A 20,543-nucleotide genomic window follows, 5' to 3' on the forward strand; every position below is an offset into this window, starting at 1 on the left:
TTTCATTAGAGGATGTATGTATGTATATAAGTGATTTTGTCATGCAATTGGCAGTTGACTTGTTTTGATGGATGTGAGATAGTCTATACTGGATGACCATGGCAGCTGCAGAGAAGTCCAGATGCTTTGCTGAAAGGCAATGCATGGCATCACAGTGGTGATGCCATCTCAACCTTTGCTGCTCTTATTGTTGCTTGTAAGTTCTGGTATGTAGCACAGCCCTTTGATTACTGCTTCAGGATTCGAAGTTAGCAGTCATGTATAGTTCATGAGTAAGTTAAAATATCATTCTTATCATCTAAGAGATGCACATTTAGTGTACAAGTCAACAAGATTCAATCTTTTTTACTGATTCCCTCAGCATTGTAACATTCAGTTAGGTAGATCTAGGACAGATGTGCCCTTACTGGATCAAATAGCTGCACCAATTGTAAAAGCAGGCAGGGAAATTGGCTATTAGAAGTTTGCTGTTACTTCATTTCTTACATCTTATCAACTTTCTTGTATTCTCAAGATTTTTTGCAGTGCTATGATTTGTTTTTAGTATTATACTCTCATACACCTGGCTTGATCAGAAATGTTGATTGCTTGTGCATATCATTGACTTATGTTGCTTATGACAAAGTATAGTATGCAGGGGTTCCTGGACAAGGGTTCCCACTTTCCAGTTCATCCAAATTAATTCCAACTGTTAGCTTTTAAAAACTTATCTCAGTACTTGTGAACTGCATGGAGTTGTCATTTTTTTTTTTTTTTTTTTTTTTTTTTTAGGATTAATGTACAACTGGTGTGCAGAGTAACAGTTCATATTGTGCCAATTTTAGTTTTCACAAAGTCTTCACTATCCTCATTGTTTTTGAGTTGTTTATTCTTAGGATTGGTTTTTTGAGACTCCAAAGTGAGAAACTAGAGGTTTTAGAATTCCTTGTATACATTTATGGGACTAATCAGGGTGCTTAGCAAGATGAGCACATATATCTAAGTATCACTGCAATGTTCTGGAAGTGTCAGTTGGTGACAAAGGATGTTTTTAGATTCCATTTTAGTGTTGCTAGTGATCGACTGAATCAGTTCTATTATTTATTGAAAACTCGTCAATCAAAAGCTGGGCAAATGGGTACCTTTGTTCATGTTGACGTTCATATCAAGATATTCTATTCATTGATGATTTCATCTTCAAAATGTTTTGCTAGCCTTTAGTACTTCACCTTTGGTGAGTCATTTGTTTGTCTGCTATTCTTTTAATCAATAACTTTTAGAACAAACTTCAATGGTAACCATATTGGTTTAAGTACACCAAAGGTTTCCATGAAATTTTCTTTTGAAAGAAACCTTTGTTCCAATGATAGGTAGATCTCTTGCTTGGTTTGAGTGCAGAAAGACAGCAAGTCTAAATGCACCATTTTATTTTATACAGATTAATCTGCATCTTTTGCAGTTGAGGATGTTGTGTACATCAACATTGTCAACTCCTGAAGTTGTAGCTACTGCTAAGTACTGCCATAGCTATCACTATGATGACAGTCTAGCAACCAAACACCCTCATGAACATCATGAACACAAACTGACAAAAAAAAAAAAAAAAAAAAAAAGGAAAAAAAAAGAAAGAAAATAAAAACACACACACACACACACACACACCCACACTTACAAACGCACCTTCCTCTGTATCAAAAAAATCAACACGCACAAGTGGAACAGCTAGACCATGACCATGATCATGGTTTGGAGAAGAATACTGGCTGCAATGTTGGAGAGGATGTACTTCACAAGTACCTCCTAGAGATGGAACAAATTGTGCAGATATGCTTCGAGCTGATTTCCACTATGCCAATATTCCCAGCCCATATTTCAATGACTTTTGATTAATGAATGTCCATGCTTTTTCGGGTTTCCGCTTGGTGGGTTTAAATCAATGCAACTGGGTCCTTCACTGGGAATACTTGTGAAGTCAGTAAAATGGTGGATAGACTAGCAGGCATGTAATTTTGAGGTGTTGCAGCTGGGTGAATAAAAGGACTATTGTGGGTTACATCTTACAAGGCTAAATAATTGGAAGTTTCCTTGTATCCCAATCTTTCTACTGGATCTGAATTTGAGCAAAAATTAAAACCCCTAAATCATCTCTTAAAGGTCATTCATTTTAGGACATACATAATTGTTTTCACCATTGTGAAGTTTGCTTTGATTGAATAATCTAATATGATGTAACTGCTTGCAGAATAACTTCAAGGCCTTTGCCAATTGCATGAGATGCCATTCTTATTGGGCATTTTGACAAGCTAGATGAACTTGAATTGCATTGGGGAAAATGTCTCCTACAACTTGACATGCTGATTGAGGTTTGCATCATGTAAGCATAAATAATATCTTGATGTCATTCTAAAATGTCCTTTCTTTTAATAAATCAAGAATCCATATCTGTAAAACTTGGAAATTTAATGAGTTTCAACCATTGACCAAATTTGTGTATAACATCATAATTTAGGTTATTTAAAAAATTATTCATTTGTATTTTATAAAATTATTACCAAATCCTTTCTACAATTTTATTTAAAATATGAGAAATTATATGTCCTACTATGTAGTATTTGATTGCATATCTTGCTAATATTTTTTTTGTGTTTATATTTGATCCACACTTAATACCAAAAAATTATAAAATAACTATTTAAATTTTTATTTTAAATATAAATCCTAATTTAATCTTAGATATCACATAAAAATTTAATAATAAAATATACAAACCAAGAAACTAGTGAGATTTAATATTGAGCTTAGTTCTTGCCCGACATTGAAAACCAATATTTTTTTTACAAATTCAACTTATTATAATTTTTAGTTCTAATTTTAAACTTTTAATACCTAAAATTACTTGATATGGTTCTAATTTTTTTTATCAGCACTATTATTCATAATTATCATAGTATAAAAAGTATATTTGATTTTCATATTTAACTTAAGCATATGAAATATATAATTTATCTAAGTAGTCATCATCCAACAGAGATAATAATATGATATGATGATACCTAATTTTATTAATATTCCAAAAAAAAATTACTTGCTCACTTAAAATTTCTAAGCTTTAAGTATATATGCCATTATAAAATCAAACAATATATCAAATAATAATGTTAAAAAACCTAAAATTGAAACTTATGTTTTTTAATATAGTGGATAAGAATTGCATACAAGTAGGAAATAAGTGCCATATAAATTTAAGTTCATGCAATCATTATATCATAATATAGCATTTATCAAAATAAAGTTTTGGTCTTTTCTCTTCTTCTTATTTGTCATTTTTATGTATAAAAACTGCATACCCAATGAGGACCTTGTTCAAGTTTAAAATACTATAAACATATGTTAAACACTGGATGAGATAGAGTAAAAACATGAGAAGCATTCATTGAGTGATATTTTTATTATATTACTATTATTATTATTATTATTATCATTATCGCTGTTGAGCATTCCGCATTAATTTTCATTGAAATTCCTTAACAGTAACAATCCTGGTTTTAACTGGGAACAAAGAACGGGAAAAGACATGAACGAATGAATGAATGAAGGGAGAGGGGCTGACAAAAGCTCCACTTGTCGGCAGCCTTCGGGGCCACGAAGTCTTCACTGCTCCGCCGTGAAGCCAGTCCCGCGCATTGCGTCCACGCCGCATCGCCGCCTGAACGTGTCGATCCATCACATTCCCCCGCAATGCTTATAAAATCTTACTCCCCCGATCTCACTCTCTCATCATCCCCACCCGCACTTTCTGTTTGTTCTCCGCATTCTGCATTCTGCAATTCGCTTTGTTACGCATCGCACAATTGTGTGTGTGTGTGTGTGCTCTATTGTTCAATCCAGTCTCACACATTTTGTTTTCGCACTTCCGATTTTCAGTTTACTCGCGGTTCGCACATCCGCATCATGTCTAGCGACCAGGACCTCGACGCCCGCGCCGCCGCTGGCGAGACTGTTGTGCCCGGAGGCACTGGCGGCAAGAGCTTGGAAGCCTAGAAGAACCTCGCGGAGGGTACGTATTCTGCTGCTGCTGATTCCTGAAGATCGTCTCTTGTCTTTTGCTGTCAAGACCCATTTGGATCAGTCCGTCTCATGCAGTTTCTGTTTCCCCTGATGCCGAGCATTTCAGTACATGGTTGTTTGCAACAGGAGTGTGGCTCAAATGACGTTTGTCTGACATGTTGGCGATGGGTATAACGTGCAGGGCGGAGCAAAGGCGGCCAGACGCGCGCTGAGCAGCTGGGCCACGAAGGATACACGGAGATGGGCAAGAAAGGAGGTTCTGCCACCAATGAAATGTCTGGCGGCGAGGCAGCCGAGGCTGCAGGTCGCGAGATCGATGAGTCCAAGTTCACGAACCAGTAGATCCGAGCTCCGTGTCTAGATGGGGAGACCGTGACCTGTGCCAACTATGGTGTAGAGGCTTGTAAGAGAGAGCTGGCAGGTGATCATCGTTGCGTAGTAAGACGCATTCTGTACATGGTTGTATAATGTAGATACGGTGACACCGCGGATCTCCATTCTGTTTATCTCCCTCCTCGGAATCTCCTTTTCTTCGGAGTCTTGCATCGACTCATGTTTTCGGATGTTTGCAGACGACGTCGCGTGCATGTTTTGTCGTGTTTGTCATTTGGTATTTTGCCATCGATGCTCGATCACCGCCAAGTGGTGGGAGTTCCGTCTGCTTTGCCGCACTCCCCACGCGTGCTGCTTTCGTAACATGTACAGTGAATGCTGTTTCTCTTTTCAGATTAGCTCCAGTTCCATTTGTGAAGAACTTGTCGTGGTTTTTGTCAGACGGAAGTTTCATTCCAAGTTCATTCGATAACTAATTTGGCATGCGATTTGTTGTGGTAGCTGTTTAATGTTGTCATTTTTTCTTCAGACAATCGAAACATAATGGCTTTCACTGTAGACTTTTCCTATTGTTTTCCTTTCTAATTTTACACTTTATCTACATAATCATTCTTCATGGTAGATGAATATATTGTGCTTGGAATACGCGTGTTCACTTTTGAATGTATCTCGATTAATGGGGCTCGTGTATTGTCAACATTAATACTTGAAAAAAAAACTTAGCTCTTGAGTTGGCTTATTAATTCTACCAGCTGGAAATTTGTAAGTATGTCATTAATTATTTGTTATAAAATATATAATATCTATGTAAAATACAATATAAGTCAATGCTGGTTTCCAAATCAAAATATCAATACAGCCTCTAAAGATATACGATACAAAAATGCTTCATTTGACATTTGTTCAGTACTTGTCAAATTGGTATAAACTTTTAAGAGAAATTTTTACTTTTAGATCTTTAATCGTTTTCAACTAATTCCAAATTTTCATCAGTGTATCTGTTACATTATTTAAAGAAAAAATTAACTTGATTATAATTTGCAGATTAGTATTATTTTAACGTGAATCTGAAGAGAATACATAGTGTAAATTAACTTTCCAAAGATTCTACTTAAGCATTTTATTTTATGTTTTTATTTTATTTTATTTTATTTTATTTTTTACATTTTGAAATTTATATTTTCAAAGCTAATGTTATCAAAACCACTTTTTAAAATTTTATGCAATTTTTTTTTTTGATTTTACATACTATTCGAAATAATAGTTGTTGAATAATACTTCTACTAGTAAAAAAACGGTCAAAAGATTTAAATGTAACAACTTTATAATTTGGTAATTTTTTTAAAAAAAATTATATCAACTTTCAATGATACAATTTTGACTATTATTTGTTAATATATTATTCTCAAACATGATCTTTAAAGAGAATTATAAATAATACATCTCCAATTGATATTGCTACATTCCATGTGGCCTCTATACATCTTGAATTGACTAAAAAGTGCACTTCTACACTTAAGGTGTATTTAGCAGCCAATATTGATTCAATATATATATATATATATATATATATATTGTATTTTTGGCAATCAATTATAAAATAATAGAATTTTGAATTAAACAATTTTTGAAGCAAGCATATTGTTGTTTTTTTTTTAAAAAAAAAACATCTTATTTTTTCATAAAATATTCATTCTTTTCTTCTCAACCAACATCTATTTTAAAGAAAACGAAGAAAATAATGTACAAAAGAAACATGCATATTATTACTAGTTATCTACTAGGAAGTCAAGTGGGATGTAGCAGTATCTGTTGAGAATGTAGTATTAGCAAATCTCTTTTTTAAACTCCATGTATCATAATCTCATTATAATATTATTAAATATTGAATATTATATTTAAGACTAGTATAGTATGATAATTACATTAGAAGTTTCAATCTTAGTTTTACTTGGCATTAAATATATATATATATATATATACATATATGTATAAACCTTCACATTTGATAGTATTCCTAATTATTAAGATGAAATCCTAACTTTAAAATTATAACTCTATTGACTCAAAATACTATTATTTTACTTTCAAATTATATGCAACAAACGCTGAATACTTCTATGGAATTGATATAAACAAATTTCTTCTTAAATAAATTTTTATTTTACAAAATGCATATAATAAAAAATACTATTTTTTTACTATTATTTTTTTTTTTTACCATTTTAAAATTTATAGTAAAGAACTTCTTATTAAAAAAATTTGACATGAACTTCTAATGGATACTAGAAAGTATATTTCCATTAATAAACCAAAAATAAATAACTTGAACCAAAACTTTATTTTATTAGTCTTCCTCATCCTTTCTTTCTTTCTTTTGCTTTCAAAATAAAAACAATAACACATCAACACATCCAAATGAAAAGCAACATTGTTATTGTTGTTGTTGTTGTAAGAGTAATAACAGAAGTAGTGGTAGTACAAGTAGAAGTAAAAGTATCATAAAAAGTAGTGGAAGACTCCATTCAAGTAAACTCAACTCAAGTGGAGGGCAAGTGTTGATAACAAGACTATTGAATGACACATATTCTATGTACCAAAAGCTGTGACTTATCTAGCTATTAATTAAGATACCAAAAGTACTCTCCTTTTAGCTTCCGGCATATTCTTATTGGCAACAAAATGTTATTCATCTAGTTTTTGTAACATTATATCAAAGTTGGATGAATAATACTATGGATGAATATCATTCTAAAAAACAATGCCATGGATAAATATCATTAGATAGAATTTGGATAAAAAATGGATGTTCTACCTGCTATCAGAGCTCAATTATTGTTGGAATGCTACCAAAGCTAAAGAGCTGCTGCAGCCCTATTGGAGCTTTATCGCAGCTGCTAGAGCTGGAATTTAATTCTATTGATGGTGATTTTTATTTAATTAAAATTTATTTATTAATGATAGTAAAAATAAGTTTTTTTGCTCCAATATAGCTTCATACTACTAATACTCTCTAAATATTATATTTTGTATATTATTTGTTAATTTTTCTCTTATAGTTATTTGTTGCTATTGTATTAATTGTATTTAGCAATGTCATCTTAAATAGATCATCATAGTGATTGATTAGATGAGAAAAACTATGGTACATAGACATTTGTTATGAAACACTTGATGCGCATATGCAAGCTCTACATATATGTAGATGGAACATTAAAGTATCCTATAGATATTGATAAAAAAATTAAAATAGAAATCAAGCAAAGTACAAGCATAAGCATTGATTGCACTCAAAGTTAAGCCTTTGCAATTGACTCATATATGCAAATGTAATACTACCAAAGAAATGTAAAAAATATTGACTAAGATCCATAAGCCCTCAAAAATTATTACTGAGGTATTTTTAATGAAGAAATTATATAAACTTCAATATGTGGATGAAAAATCTATGAAGATTTTCTTTGAAGAGATTTTTGATCTTAAGAATCAATATATTAAAGTTGATGGTGAAATGGACAAACAAAGCATGACATTTTTTATACTTACTACATTACCAAAATCTTAGAATCTACTCATTTAGATTATTGTATTAAAGAAAAGAAAAGAGATCACAATAAAAAGTGGTGCAATCTATTTTCTTTGAAGAAAAGATGCAAAAGAAAGAAAAAATTAATTCTCTACTTTTTGCTTTAGCAGTGTATGCAAGAGGAAAGTAAGTCTTAAAGAAGTACCATCCATAATAAAAATATAAATCTAAAATTGATAAGTCTAGAAGTAATTATAAGGCTTATAGATAGAAGAAGCATTAGCAAGGTGATGTATAATATCCTAAAGCAAATAGCAATGGTGTAGTAAATAATAGAATTGTTATTATTCTTTGAGCTCAAAAGGCATCATTTAATTCAAAAATAATAACTGCATCATTATCTCAATTATGATATTATGTATGCATGGATAGTATAGCAGATGTACATATCCTAAGAGATAGGAGTAAACTTCTTAATTTTAATGAAAATGCAACTATCCAACTCCAAGGCTATGATGGTGGCATTAACAAATCATGAAGCTTAGATAAAATGCATCTCACAGTTTTAGATCCTATAAGAAAATACATTCTTGTGGTTGTGAAGGATGTCCATTAGATTCTTAGATCACATGATATTTTATTATGAACTGTAACTTTATGCAAGAAAGGTTACAAATTTAACTTAGATATCAATGGAGTTGATTGGATTCTACTTTTAGGTGACTTACTCATATGAGGCATGTTAACAAGTAAAGCTTACCTAATACCTTGTGAAATTGAAGAAGTTGCCACAATTTCTACCTCATCTATTTCAAGTCATATACTTATTGAATGGCATCAAGCATTAGCATATACTTTAATGTATACAATAAGAAAGGCAGAGTGAATGAATTGTATCGAAGGATTAAAGATCAAAGAGGAGAATAATAAAATATCTATATGTGAATCATGCATTGTTGATAAGGCCCATAGGTAATCTTTCTCACACAAGCATAAGCATACCAATGGTATTTTAGATGTAATAGTGTCTGACCTTAGTTATTTTGATATAGCTAACTTTGGTGGTACCAAATGATTAGTTGTGTAGATTGATGAATATTTTGGCTATTGTAGCCTTGCATTTATTCAAACCAAGGACCAAGTAAATATTGCTTATAAGACTTGGAAAGTAGAGGCACAAAAAAGAACTAGAAAGAAAGTAAAAACTTTTTTCATTGATCAAAGTATTGAATTTTTGAATAGTAAGTTTGGTTCTTACTTCAAAGCTAAAGGTATTTGACACATGATTACTCATACATATACACTTAAAATTGTCAATATGGCAGAGTATATGATACAGACTATTTTTGAAGGAATACAAATAGTTTTAGATAATCCCAAGTTGGATAGTCAATATTCAACATTTGCATCAAAATTTGTGACTTGGACTTGTAATCGCCTTTCACTTACAAGATTCAGTGGTAAGATACCACATGAAGTTTTTTATGTTAAAAAACCTTCTCTTCAAAATGCTCATTGCTTTAGTTCTTCTGCTTAGTATCACATACCATAGGAAAAACGTCCAAAGCTTGATGCAAAGGTAAGGAATGGTATTTTTTTTAGATATTAAAAAGTAGAAAAATGATATGAAAATTTTCTACTTGAAGAAAAGAAGGTGATCCTTAGTCAAGATGTGATTTTTCTTGATAACAAAAATGAATTATTTGGTAAGCCATTAATCTCTAAAGAGAGAATTAGAGAAGGTATAGATCATAGAAATAATCTTGGTATATTAGATTTTTAAAATTCAAATAAATTAGAAATATCCCAAACTTAAGCCTCAAGATTACATATACATAATGGATTAGATGAAAAAATGGTTGAGGAGGAGCAAATCCTATATCAATAGAAGTAGTGGAATTCCATCAACAAAAAGTGGAGGCAACTACTCAAGCTCTACCACCAAGACATCATTATGTAAATAGCATTGATCCAAAAAATATTATAAATGGTAGTAGAATGCTTTGCATACCTTAGAAAAAAGACAAAAATTTTATTTGAGGAGATTATGACTTGTCAATTAAAATAATGGATATAGTTCATATTTATGAATATGTAAAACTAGAGATTGTTGAATAAGCCATGAATTCATCTTTTTGCAAAGAGTGGAGTCATACCATAATGAAAGAATTCAATTCTTTGAAAGATCATGGTACATGAGAATTTTCATTTTTATCCAATGATATGAAGGCTGTAGATTCAAAATGGATTTTTAAGCAAAAATTCATTAGCAATGGCTTTATTGAACATTTTAAAGCATAATCAATTGCAAAGAATTTTACTCAAGTAAAGGATCTTGATTACTGAGAAACTTTTGCACCAATTATTCACCTTGCAATAATTTGCATATTTGTTGCAATTTTTGCTATTCTTAATTGGAATATGTTACAAGTTGATATTGTTTCAGCTTATTTAAATGATAAACTTAAAGAAGAAGGCATTAAATAAAAAATTTAGAAGATTTAAAAGTTCCATCAGAACCAAAAGGCAAAGTATTGCAATTGCTAAAGACTTTATACAATTTGAAGCAATTGGGAAATGGATGGAACAAGAATTTGAATAAATCTCTATTAAATCTTGATTGGAGATGCTCAAAATGAGACCTTTGTTTGTACACAATGTATATTGAAGAATTAATTCTTATATTAATTATTTATATTGATGACGTACTTATTGGTGGTAAGAACTTTGAGATCCTTGTGAAATATAAGGATGAATTATAAGAATTCTATAAGATGAAAGATCTTGGTGAATCTAGTGATTTTTTTTGCATTGATTTTTTGCAGGATAAGAAAAATAATACTATTAATTTGAACCAAACTAAGTATATTTATCAAAAGTTAAAGGAATTTGGGAAGAAAGATGCAAAAGCTATTGCTATACTAATAATATGAAGTCATGTCACTAAGTATGAGAATGATAATCTTTTAGATGCAAAATGTCTAAAGCTTTATCAAAAAGTTTTAGGTTTGTTATTATACCTTGTAAATGATACAAGGTATGACATTGCATTTGCTTATCAATACTTTGCCAAATATATGGCACATCTATATGTTTTGCATTAATAAGGAATCAAACAAATATTTTGTTACTTGCAAAGAACAAAATATTTGATATTGTAATATAGAAGAAAGGAATCAAATTTGAAACTTGTAGGCTACAGTGATGCAGATGGAGTAGGTTGTGTAGAGATACATCATTTAGTAGGAGATTATGCATTTATATTGGATAAGGCAATTATCACTTAGTGAAGTAAGAAGCAATCTTTAGTTTCTATTTTATCAACGGAGGCAAAGTATGCAGCTTTGGTTGTTGCAGCAAAAGAGACTTTGTGGCTTTCTAAAGTATTTAGGGATTATGACTTTCCTAAACTAGAAATAATTCTTATTTATGAAGATAACAAGAATGCCATTGCTAATACCAAGAATCGAGCATATCATGACCATACAAAGCATTGAGATATAGAACATCATTTTATTAGACAATGTGTCGAGAAAGGACAAATTGGTTTGGAGTATTTTCCCACAGAGCAAATGGCAGCAGACATCTTTACAAAACCTCTCTAGTTTCTAGGAATATATTAGGTCTTGTTTCAGTAGAGAATTAAGTCCAACTTTTGAAAGAAGAGTGTTGAATGTCGCATATTCTATGTACTGAAAGCTTTGACTTATTTAGCTCTTAACTAATACACTGGAAGTGCCCTCCCCTTGGCTTCAGGCACATTCTCATTTGGAACATAATGTTATTCATCCAGTTTTCGTAACAGAGACGCTGCAGTCCGCATGGCATGGCACCTACTCTCGATCGATCGATCACGATCACCCAATTCCAAAGTCTAGACATGTTGCACAAGCTTTGGATCTGTCGCCACTCTCCCTCACGATTCGAGCGGTGATGGTGTTGTTGTTGTGCCCATCGGCATACATATCTGTGCCATGCGATCTATCAATGCACGCAATGGGTGTTGGTGGTGATGGTGCCCTTGTGGCAGGACTCAGTGCTTGGATGTGGGCTACGCTCCCGTGAACCTTGCCGTTGCATGGCTGCAAGCAACGTAGTGCTCTCCGGAAGATAAGCGAGAAGCTGATTTGGGTAAAGGGCGTGCTTTAGCGACGACAGCATGGGTGCCCTCGCCGTGATGTGCGGCTTGTCCTCAATCGCATCGCCACACACCTACAGATCAAGCGCCTTCGAAAGGTTCTGCCTGACTGTGAGCTATGAATGTCATCCCTCGGGTGTTTCAGTGGTGACCCAATTCTATTAAGCTTGATTATCGAACTGTGATAGGACTGTTGTTTTCGCCTAGTGATGTTTTTGCACTGTGTTCCTTTGGGATGTCTCGACGATGAGATGGTCGTGTCAGTTTGGTGGTTCCCTCAGAGACCGTCGTGCTTTGAGTGACCCCGGTGTGTAGCAGCTGCCTGGTTGTATTACAACCCCGCCTACGGCCCCTTGTGCTGTTTTGTAAAGGTGCTCTACCGTTGAAGAGTCTTACAGTTTCCCAGTTTAGGGTTTTTTGTTGATGTGCAACTCAATCTAGACTGCTGTTTGCGGTTATTGAGTATCAGGTGAGCCCATTCTCGCCGCCGCTTCCTGTCGAGGTAACTTCAGGTCATTTTTGTCAAGTGCTAGATCGATACGCATGCAAATTCGTGAACGATGTTTACTGGCTCTCACCATTCCTTCTAGAATTCGTTACGCTGGGATATATTTGAGGGGTTGTTGATAGTCTCATATGCTGGTGTGCCTGAGGCAGGATCCACAATCTAGATGATATCTTTGTCGAATTTGTGATCCAGATCTCAGTAGGGTATGGACAGCCATTTGATGATTGCACGGTGGTTAATTTTGAAGTGGCTAACGTGGCTAACGGTTGTGGAATACACTTACGAAGGACTTCTTCCGATGCGCGCTAACTAATTCCTGCTTCAATTTATGGCCACAGATTCTTTTTTTCTCCTCTTCGTTAACGATTAGTTTTACAGCTAAATTTAAGGGTGAGGACTATACAAGCTAGCCTTTCATTTGTATAAGCTGATCCATGAGCTAGGTCTGAACTGCCTGGATGACGTAATAATCTTTTCATGAGTTGAGATTTCTGAGGTCTATGTATGGGAAAAATAAAACAAAATAAATAAATAAATAAAAAACATCGTACTGAAAATGAATTTCATATTCGCTCAAGTCTAAAATCAAACATCTGCTCAAGACCTTCTGTTGATGATAATCCTCAATTGCTCCGATTTTGCGTTAACAAGCTCCGCCAAACGAATTGAATGAGTTCAAGATGATTCTTGTACCTGAAACTCCAGTATCTATTTGTTTCCAGTTTGAGGATGCACTACAATCAGACAAACGATCTTGTACACTAAGATTGGCAACTAACCTCACTGAAACAATTTATGATTCTGAGCTCAAGAATATGATTGTAATGATCGAAATTACTTCTCATTAAAATAAGCAGCATTCTCCAAAAGAAACTATTTCTTACGAGCCTTAGAATTACGTCCAGCCTGCCAATCCTGTACGGCTATTGGCAAACTTTCAGGAGTCGTTGCAGTAACTGAATAATATAAACGAGGATGGGTCGTCCAGCAACACTCAGCCCTAGAAATCTAAACCCTGATGCTTCAGTCCCACGAACACACCGAGTGAAGCAAGTCATCCCTTTTAGTAAACAATGAAACAAATATATAACCAATCTGAGAAGACACAGATTGTTTCATAAATAAATGCTCGTTTATAAATTACCATAATGATTCATCTGATGCGCACAAACAGTGTCTTTCTACGAGGTACTGCCGATCAGGTAGGTGGGAAATCATATTCAGCTTTCAACCAAAAGCAGCAAATTCTTCGGAGTTGCTTAACACCAAGCCCATAGCGTCACTGCAAGCAACCCGTGTGCTAATATTTTATTCACTATTTAATCAGTGACGATGTCGTACAAGAATGATTCTGTTAGGAAGTGGCAAGAAGGTCACAAAGCACATCATGTTCGCTTGGAATTAAAGGAATAATGAGTTACCCCAACAAGGCATCGGCGGGGAAAGTGCGACCTCGACCGCGATCGAGTACACGGCCCATGCATCATTATTGCAGTGTATGAGCCAAGGGCCGACAACACCACAATTTGGGGTCTAAGCTGTTAAACTTAAAAATCCTCGGTTAGGATTTAATCTTGGTGGTTCATTCCACCAAGAGTGAATAGTTAACAAATCTCGACATCTTCCAGTGAAGCGAAAACGATGTTAAGGGCGTTTTAGTTTGTTTTAATCTTTTATTGTATTGGAAGAATAGATGTCGATCATGGGACAATGAATTGCCTCGGGGAAGTGTAGGAGCCATCGCGATAAACTGGGTGCGGCACCCAGACATGCACCAGGGCCATGTGACTTGCACCCTGAATGTGCGTATAATTAGCCTGGGCTGAGATTTGGGCATGATAGCATGGACGATTTGGTGAGCGATTTTGTCTGTGGAGGGTGCGTTCTTGTCGGAGCTGACCTCTGGCGTAAGCCCCAGCTACAGGTAAAATCAGAGTTGAGAGGGGAAGTGAAAACTCGATGCCGAGCGAGGAAGTGTAACTTCTCAACGAACGAAGAGTTGAAATTGTAGAAATGGCGTGGCGCAGTGGGGCCGGGAAAAAGATCAAGGAAATTGAGGGAAAGGGAAAACAATGTGGGGCCGAAGGGATGTGGACATTGGACTCCACGGAAGGAGGCCGAGAGGAGGGCATACCAAAAATGGTGCGTCGGCAAAATCTCTACAGTGAAAAAGGAAGCCATACCAAATCTGGCTTTTTAGCTCGGATCCTTAATTTTAGACATTTTTCTTGTCGCCTTAGGCATAACAGTAGTGGATAAGAAATCGCTGTGACCGCGATATCTGGACTTGTTTGCTGTTTCTGTTTGCTTGGGCACTCGCTGCATTCAATTGGCATTATGCTTCCCAGGATATTGAATTTGTTTCAACTTATATATATATATATATATATATATATATTTCCCGATTTTGCTGTGTCTTTCTAGTCTGTTGCGTACATGAGCTTGTTGCCGTAGATCATGGTGAGATCTTGTGAACAGTTGCCAGTGGCTGTGGCATGTGGTTTATTATAATCATAGCAGCTGGGCGCTGCCTGTTTGACTTTGCAATTTTAGGCGCTCCATTTTTCTTGTTCCAGGCTTGTTTTTCCTCTTCTGCGCCCCGCTTCTGATCGCAACTTCACAGTATAAGACGCCCACGAGGCTTCCCCGCTGGCATCGGGGCAGCTCGAGCTTGCAGTAACCTGCCCGGCACCGCCTGTTCCCAGTTGCCCCCCTGAGAACATCTGCTTCCCTTGGCCTCCTGCTCTGCCGCATCTCCTTACACACATCCCCTCCCCCCCCCCCCCTCTCTCTCTCTCTCTCTCTCTCTTTTGCTCACAAAGCCCCTTGCTTCGTGGGTTTTCTCTCGCTATTCAATCACCAGATGTGATGGTGGCAGAATGAGGAATTCCTAGGAGCCAGCATGCACCTTGGACTAACTGAAGTTTGTGTTAATTTGCCCTCTTAAACTTGGATACAAGAAGAAACAAACACATAACCTGCACACGAAGCAAGCAAGTCTCATTTTGACGTTTGTTCTGCGTATACCAGAGAAGGGTTGATCTGTATCAAAACACGAGTTCATATGAAAACCCAAAGAGGCTCAATTGTAGTATTCACGCACCACAAGACTTCAGTACACTAAAACCCTCCGTGTTGCGAGAACCGCAAACACAGAGTGGCATGGGTACCCCAGGAACCGATCCAACCAGCGTCACCTGATCCATGTCCAAGTGGACTAGCGCACGGTTACGAATCTTCTCACGAATCTCTGAGCTCTCCCGCGTCTCAATCAGGGCGGGAGGGGAGAGTCAACAAGCAACCACGATGAACCAGCAAAGCGAAATTCACGACCAGAATCGGTTGCAGCAGACGGAAGAAACAACCGAATCCTGGCAGAGAAAGCCTGGAAATGCGACATAGGTTCAGGAGGTTCACGACCCAAGTGGAAGAGTGCGGATTAGTGTTTGTAAGCACGGAAGGCGATCGAGAAATGGGAAAATTTACACTGCTAGAGACTGGGGTGTGGAGCGAGGTCGACGTTCCCCGAAGGCAAGGGTGGGAACGTTGCATGGCGGGCAGGTGGGTGCCGATGTGGGGCCCTGTCGAGGAGGAAAGCTCGCCGAACCCTGGACGGGGTTTGCTATAGTGACGCTTGATTGATCATGGGAGCTTTTTGGTAATTGTGAGGTACCAAGCCAATCTCGTAGGAGGGAGCTGAGTTAGCGAAGCGCTCTTTCGTCTTTCCCTTACATCGTGCTCAACATTGTGAGGCTGCCTTGAGGGTGTATGCTTGTCTTTTTTCCTCTCAGGGAGGTTCGTGAGAAGAGAGCACGTCGAGGTGAGTGATCCGACTGCGAACCGAAGATTCAAGGCTGTTGGGAGTAGTTGTGTTGCGGCCAGGCAGCTAGACAGACAGGTGGGAACGTGCGGCAGTTGGGTGGATTGTTCGTAGTTTTTTTTCTGAGGGTGAATGTTAGTCTTCTGGGAAATAGGTTCTGGTAAGGCTGACCCGGTGTGGTAGAAGGAAACCCGCGGCTCAAATCTGCGATTCCTCACGCAGAATAGTGTTGCAGGAGCGGAGCTGCATACATTCTGATCCCTGCCGATTCCTGAGGGTTTATTGTTGTTCATGAAGTCTTCGTTGGTGAAACTGTCGGAGTCAAGTTTGGCTCGCAATTTTTAGGTGCGAATTGTTTGCAGTTGCGAGGGGTGCAGTGTTCGAGAAACGCAAATCTCGATGACCTTGATTTTGTTCCTTTGGGTATCAGAGATTCCATAGTCTTGTTGTCGAGGGGGCTTTGCTGGTGGCTCTGTTGCTGCGGATGATAAAGTAGACGTAGGTCCGGTGTGACGAACGAGGCGAGTGGGTCTCTTTGAATGCTTAAAATTCGAGCACGGGGCTTGTTCCTGTTTAGAATGCGCTACGTCTATTGTAAATGACCGAATAAGTGCGAGATGGTGTCAATTTATTCCGTAGGCTCGTGGTAATTGGTCGTAATGGATGCTTCCGGTACTGTTTCATTGTAGATGAAGCGCTTTTGGGTGAAATCTGCTCACCGAACACGTTAGCGCGCACAGAGTCTTACCAGAGGTCAATACATCCTTGATTCTCTATGCTCTTTGCAAAATACCTGGCTCTAGATGTTTCTGTACAATATTTAATATAATTTGCTTCGCTTTGTACAGTTATCAGGGAGCCCACCCAGATATGCAGCACAAGCAGTGTGTGGTGGCGTCATCCGCCACAAACTGAGCAGGTGCGAAGGGACAGTGGCCTAGTTTTTAACGTCTGGATTGTAACAAATCCTTGCACGAAGAACGACCAGCTCTTTCTGTTGGTACTACTAGACCTCGGCACATGGGGCGATGTGATTGATACACGGTTCGCGTTTCAATTTTCTTTTTCTTTTTCTCAAATATGAAAGGAGTCGGAACCTGTTTCAAACACTGAACCGGACACTGATTTGAACACGTAGCATTGTATGTAACAAAAAGCTGAGACGAGACGCCATTGGGCTCTGGCGACAATGGTGCGAAAATCCTTAGAACCGGAGGTGTCAAACGAGTCTATTGTACTGGATTCTATACAAGATTCAAAGCCTCCGAAAGTCGCGGAGACTAAGTTGCAGGATATGGGTTTCGACAAACCAAAGAAAGCGCGGCAGAGCTATTCTGAGACATCGAAGGCGACGGCACCACCTACTTGCACCGAAGACCCAGTGCAGCGGAAAGTGGTGGGGGAAACAACAGCTGAATCAATTAGCCTAATTTCTGCTAGCATAGAGAGTTATTGTGCAGAGTCTGTCCAGAAAGAGCTTCGATCTGATCTGGTAGGAATAAAACCCGTGCCAGTTGTCAGCTCTTTTCAATATCACGTTCTTGCTGTGGACGACAGCCGTATCGATCAAAGAGTTATTGAGAAGCTTCTGAAAACATCGTCATATAAAGGTCAGCTATCGTTATTTGCTTCTCCTTTTTTTTTTTTTTTTTTTTTTTTGTGTGTGTGTGTGTGTATGTGTGTGTTAGCTAAATAAAAACTAATTTGATAAATAAGGGAGTGGTGGTGAAAATTAACCTTTGTGGACCTGACGTATTTTTGTTATGGTGCGCAGTTACAACCGTAAACAGTGCTTTGAGGGCTTTAGAGCTATTGGGTCTTTCAGATAGCAGCCCCAGTTCTATCAAGGTGCCTGTTCATGGCTTGATGGGCTTGTTGTTGATGAAAGTGTGCTATCCGCATAATTAATGCACCGTGGTCTGCTGCACAGAAAATTTATTTCGCTCTCGTCGTGCCGTCTTGTTTTCTTTTTTCTGTTTTCTATTTTTATTTATTTTGGCGATTGAGAAGAACTTGGTGTGAGCTTCTACAGAAGCTGGATATCAACCTGATAATGACGGATTATTGCATGCCAGAGATGACTGGTTACGACCTCCTCAAGCGAGTGAAGGTGCTCAAACTCTTGCTAATGACGAACTTGATTACATCATTTTGGTAGTCTTTGATACTCTTCGCGCATGTGTTGGCCTTCAAGCGTTGGGAATCGAGTTGGTAGTGAGTACTTAAGCTCTTTGATGGTTACTAAATTCCACAAAATCTGCTGAATTTGCAGGCCGACACATCAGCATTGAAGGAAATTCCTGTTGTGGTCATGTCTTCAGAAAACGATAGCAATCGCATCGAAAGGTAACCATGTCCTCCTACCCACCTTAATATATCCTCCTTACTTCCCCTCGTATGTAGAGACAAGCTTCCGTTGCCACAACTGTGCATCGTAACTAATCGATGCGTTTTGACTGAAATCCTCGATCAATTCCGTTCAGTGCATTCCTTTTAAGTCAGCCTTGGTCGATTGTGAAGCTCACAACTGGATGTGTTAAACTCATCCCATGTGTTGCGTTTCTCACAGATGTCTAGCGGAAGGTGCCGAGGAATTCATCATCAAGCCAGTCCAAATGGCAGACGTCAAACGGTTGCGGGGTCACATAAGGCCAGTCCACACAACTTCGGACACTTCTTCGGGAACCGCCAGTGAAAACTCAGGATCCACTTGTGGCTCTAAGAGAAAAATGGTGGAACCGACTGATACTTCAGAAGTGAACAGCCCCGAGAGAAGGCCTCGCCTGAGTGAAGAATCTGTTGCATAATCTCGAGTGTGAGTCATCGACTAGAAGACCATTTGGACTTGAGCATGAGGTGACCATCTGATCTGGTGCATGATGCCAGAGGTTTACCATCCGAGTGGAAACGATCTTCACGGGAAAATCTCCTCATGTTTGATTGCTTGTCGAAGTTATTCAGGACATATTATTCGCACATTTGCGTGCGTGGGATAGTGATCTTCAGATTGATTAATTTACCGACATATTATCACACGTGATCCGACGAGGAGGAACGTTTCCTAGAGACGGGAGTTCGGGTGCAAGTTGCGGACACGGTGAAGACGAAGGAAAAAAACACACAACAGGGGAAACAGCCAGCAAGAGGTAGAAGCTCGAAAGCATAAAGTTGTTTCGAGTTTTCTGTATATAGTATACACCAGCTTCAGTAGACAAAGAGCTGATGCAACAATTCTTTTCCATCGGATGTAACACGATTCTCTGGCATTTGCCCGCTTTGCTGTGAGAAGCGGCACAATATGAAATCATTTATACCACGATATATGTGGGGATACCACACGTTTTTCCATCTAAGCAAAGCAACTTCCATGTTCCTCCAGTTGCTCAACATTTCGTTCTACCGAATCCAAAAGATAATATCAACCTTGTATCAAAGTACTGTAAATAACCACACATGACAACCATATATCCAACTGCGAGGTAAATACCAAGAAATCCCCAGAGGAGTTATGTTGTGCAAATAACGCGGGATTGTGTGCCGAGGCACTGGTTTACATGGCCATTGGTCGTTTCTTGACTAATTGATTTTGAGAGATCTACCATACCTACTTAGGGTGTCTCAGACCAAGATTAAAGTAACCCATCCCATCTTCCATCCATCTGCGATAGTCCTCACCTTACAGGTTTCAAGTTGTTGCGTAAACCTCGAAAGTTGTCGCGTAAACGCTGTAGGATTGGTTAATTCTCGTGTAGTGTGTTCTTCTTCTGCTGCCGCCCTGTTTGTGATTGAGGCCTCCCTATGTCGGTCTGCTTCCACATCTGATAACAGTTCGTCGATTTTGTTTTTCAACACCGTGTTAAGGAAATTTGTTGTGTCCGGGCTTGATTGTCTATGTACCGTATGCCCTATCTCGTGATCTTGTTTTGGCTCTTCCTCTGGTGTGGCCTGTTGGTCTTGGTTTTGTTGTTCCACTCATTAATTCCCCCCCAACTCCAGCCAGGCCCCTTTGAAAAGGGCATCGATAGCTTTGTCCAAATGAGCTAGTTGAGAGATTGATGTGTCCTGTACGGGTTGCAATTTGCTCCCCTGCAAGTGATGTGTGTCTCCCCACCTTTTTATGCTTCTGATTGGTTAGAATTTTGGCGTTGCTGGATTATATGTTGCAAGGTGT

General features: G+C 37.6%; 1 protein-coding gene and 1 pseudogene across 5 annotated transcripts; both read left to right on the top strand.

Moving 5' to 3' along the window:
* Positions 1-2,044: 2,044 nt before the first annotated feature.
* Positions 2,045-4,553, top strand: LOC141044738 (protein EMB-1-like; annotated as a pseudogene). Its single transcript, XR_016500086.1, has 3 exons — positions 2,045-2,353; positions 3,511-4,036; positions 4,229-4,553. The product of XR_016500086.1 is annotated as a protein EMB-1-like (transcript).
* An 11,425-nt stretch (positions 4,554-15,978) lies between these two features.
* Positions 15,979-19,691, top strand: LOC112274652 (two-component response regulator ARR4). 4 transcript variants are annotated; one of them, XM_024504307.2, is made up of 6 exons: positions 15,979-16,450; positions 17,221-17,982; positions 18,147-18,220; positions 18,405-18,482; positions 18,645-18,718; positions 18,942-19,691. In XM_024504307.2, the coding sequence occupies exons 2-6, from the start codon at positions 17,562-17,564 to the stop codon at positions 19,177-19,179; spliced, it is 885 nt and encodes a 294-aa protein (XP_024360075.1). In that variant the 5' UTR covers positions 15,979-16,450; positions 17,221-17,561; the 3' UTR covers positions 19,180-19,691. The 4 variants fall into 4 exon arrangements, with proteins under 4 accessions (XP_024360075.1, XP_090102309.1, XP_090102311.1 ...); XM_090246183.1 differs by having other exon boundaries at positions 16,222-16,372; XM_090246185.1 differs by having other exon boundaries at positions 16,340-16,717.
* Positions 19,692-20,543: the final 852 nt, after the last annotated feature.

This window comes from Physcomitrium patens, chromosome 22, assembly GCF_059467195.1.
Source record: "Physcomitrium patens ecotype Gransden chromosome 22, ASM5946719v1, whole genome shotgun sequence".
Classification (NCBI taxonomy): domain Eukaryota; kingdom Viridiplantae; phylum Streptophyta; class Bryopsida; order Funariales; family Funariaceae; genus Physcomitrium; species Physcomitrium patens.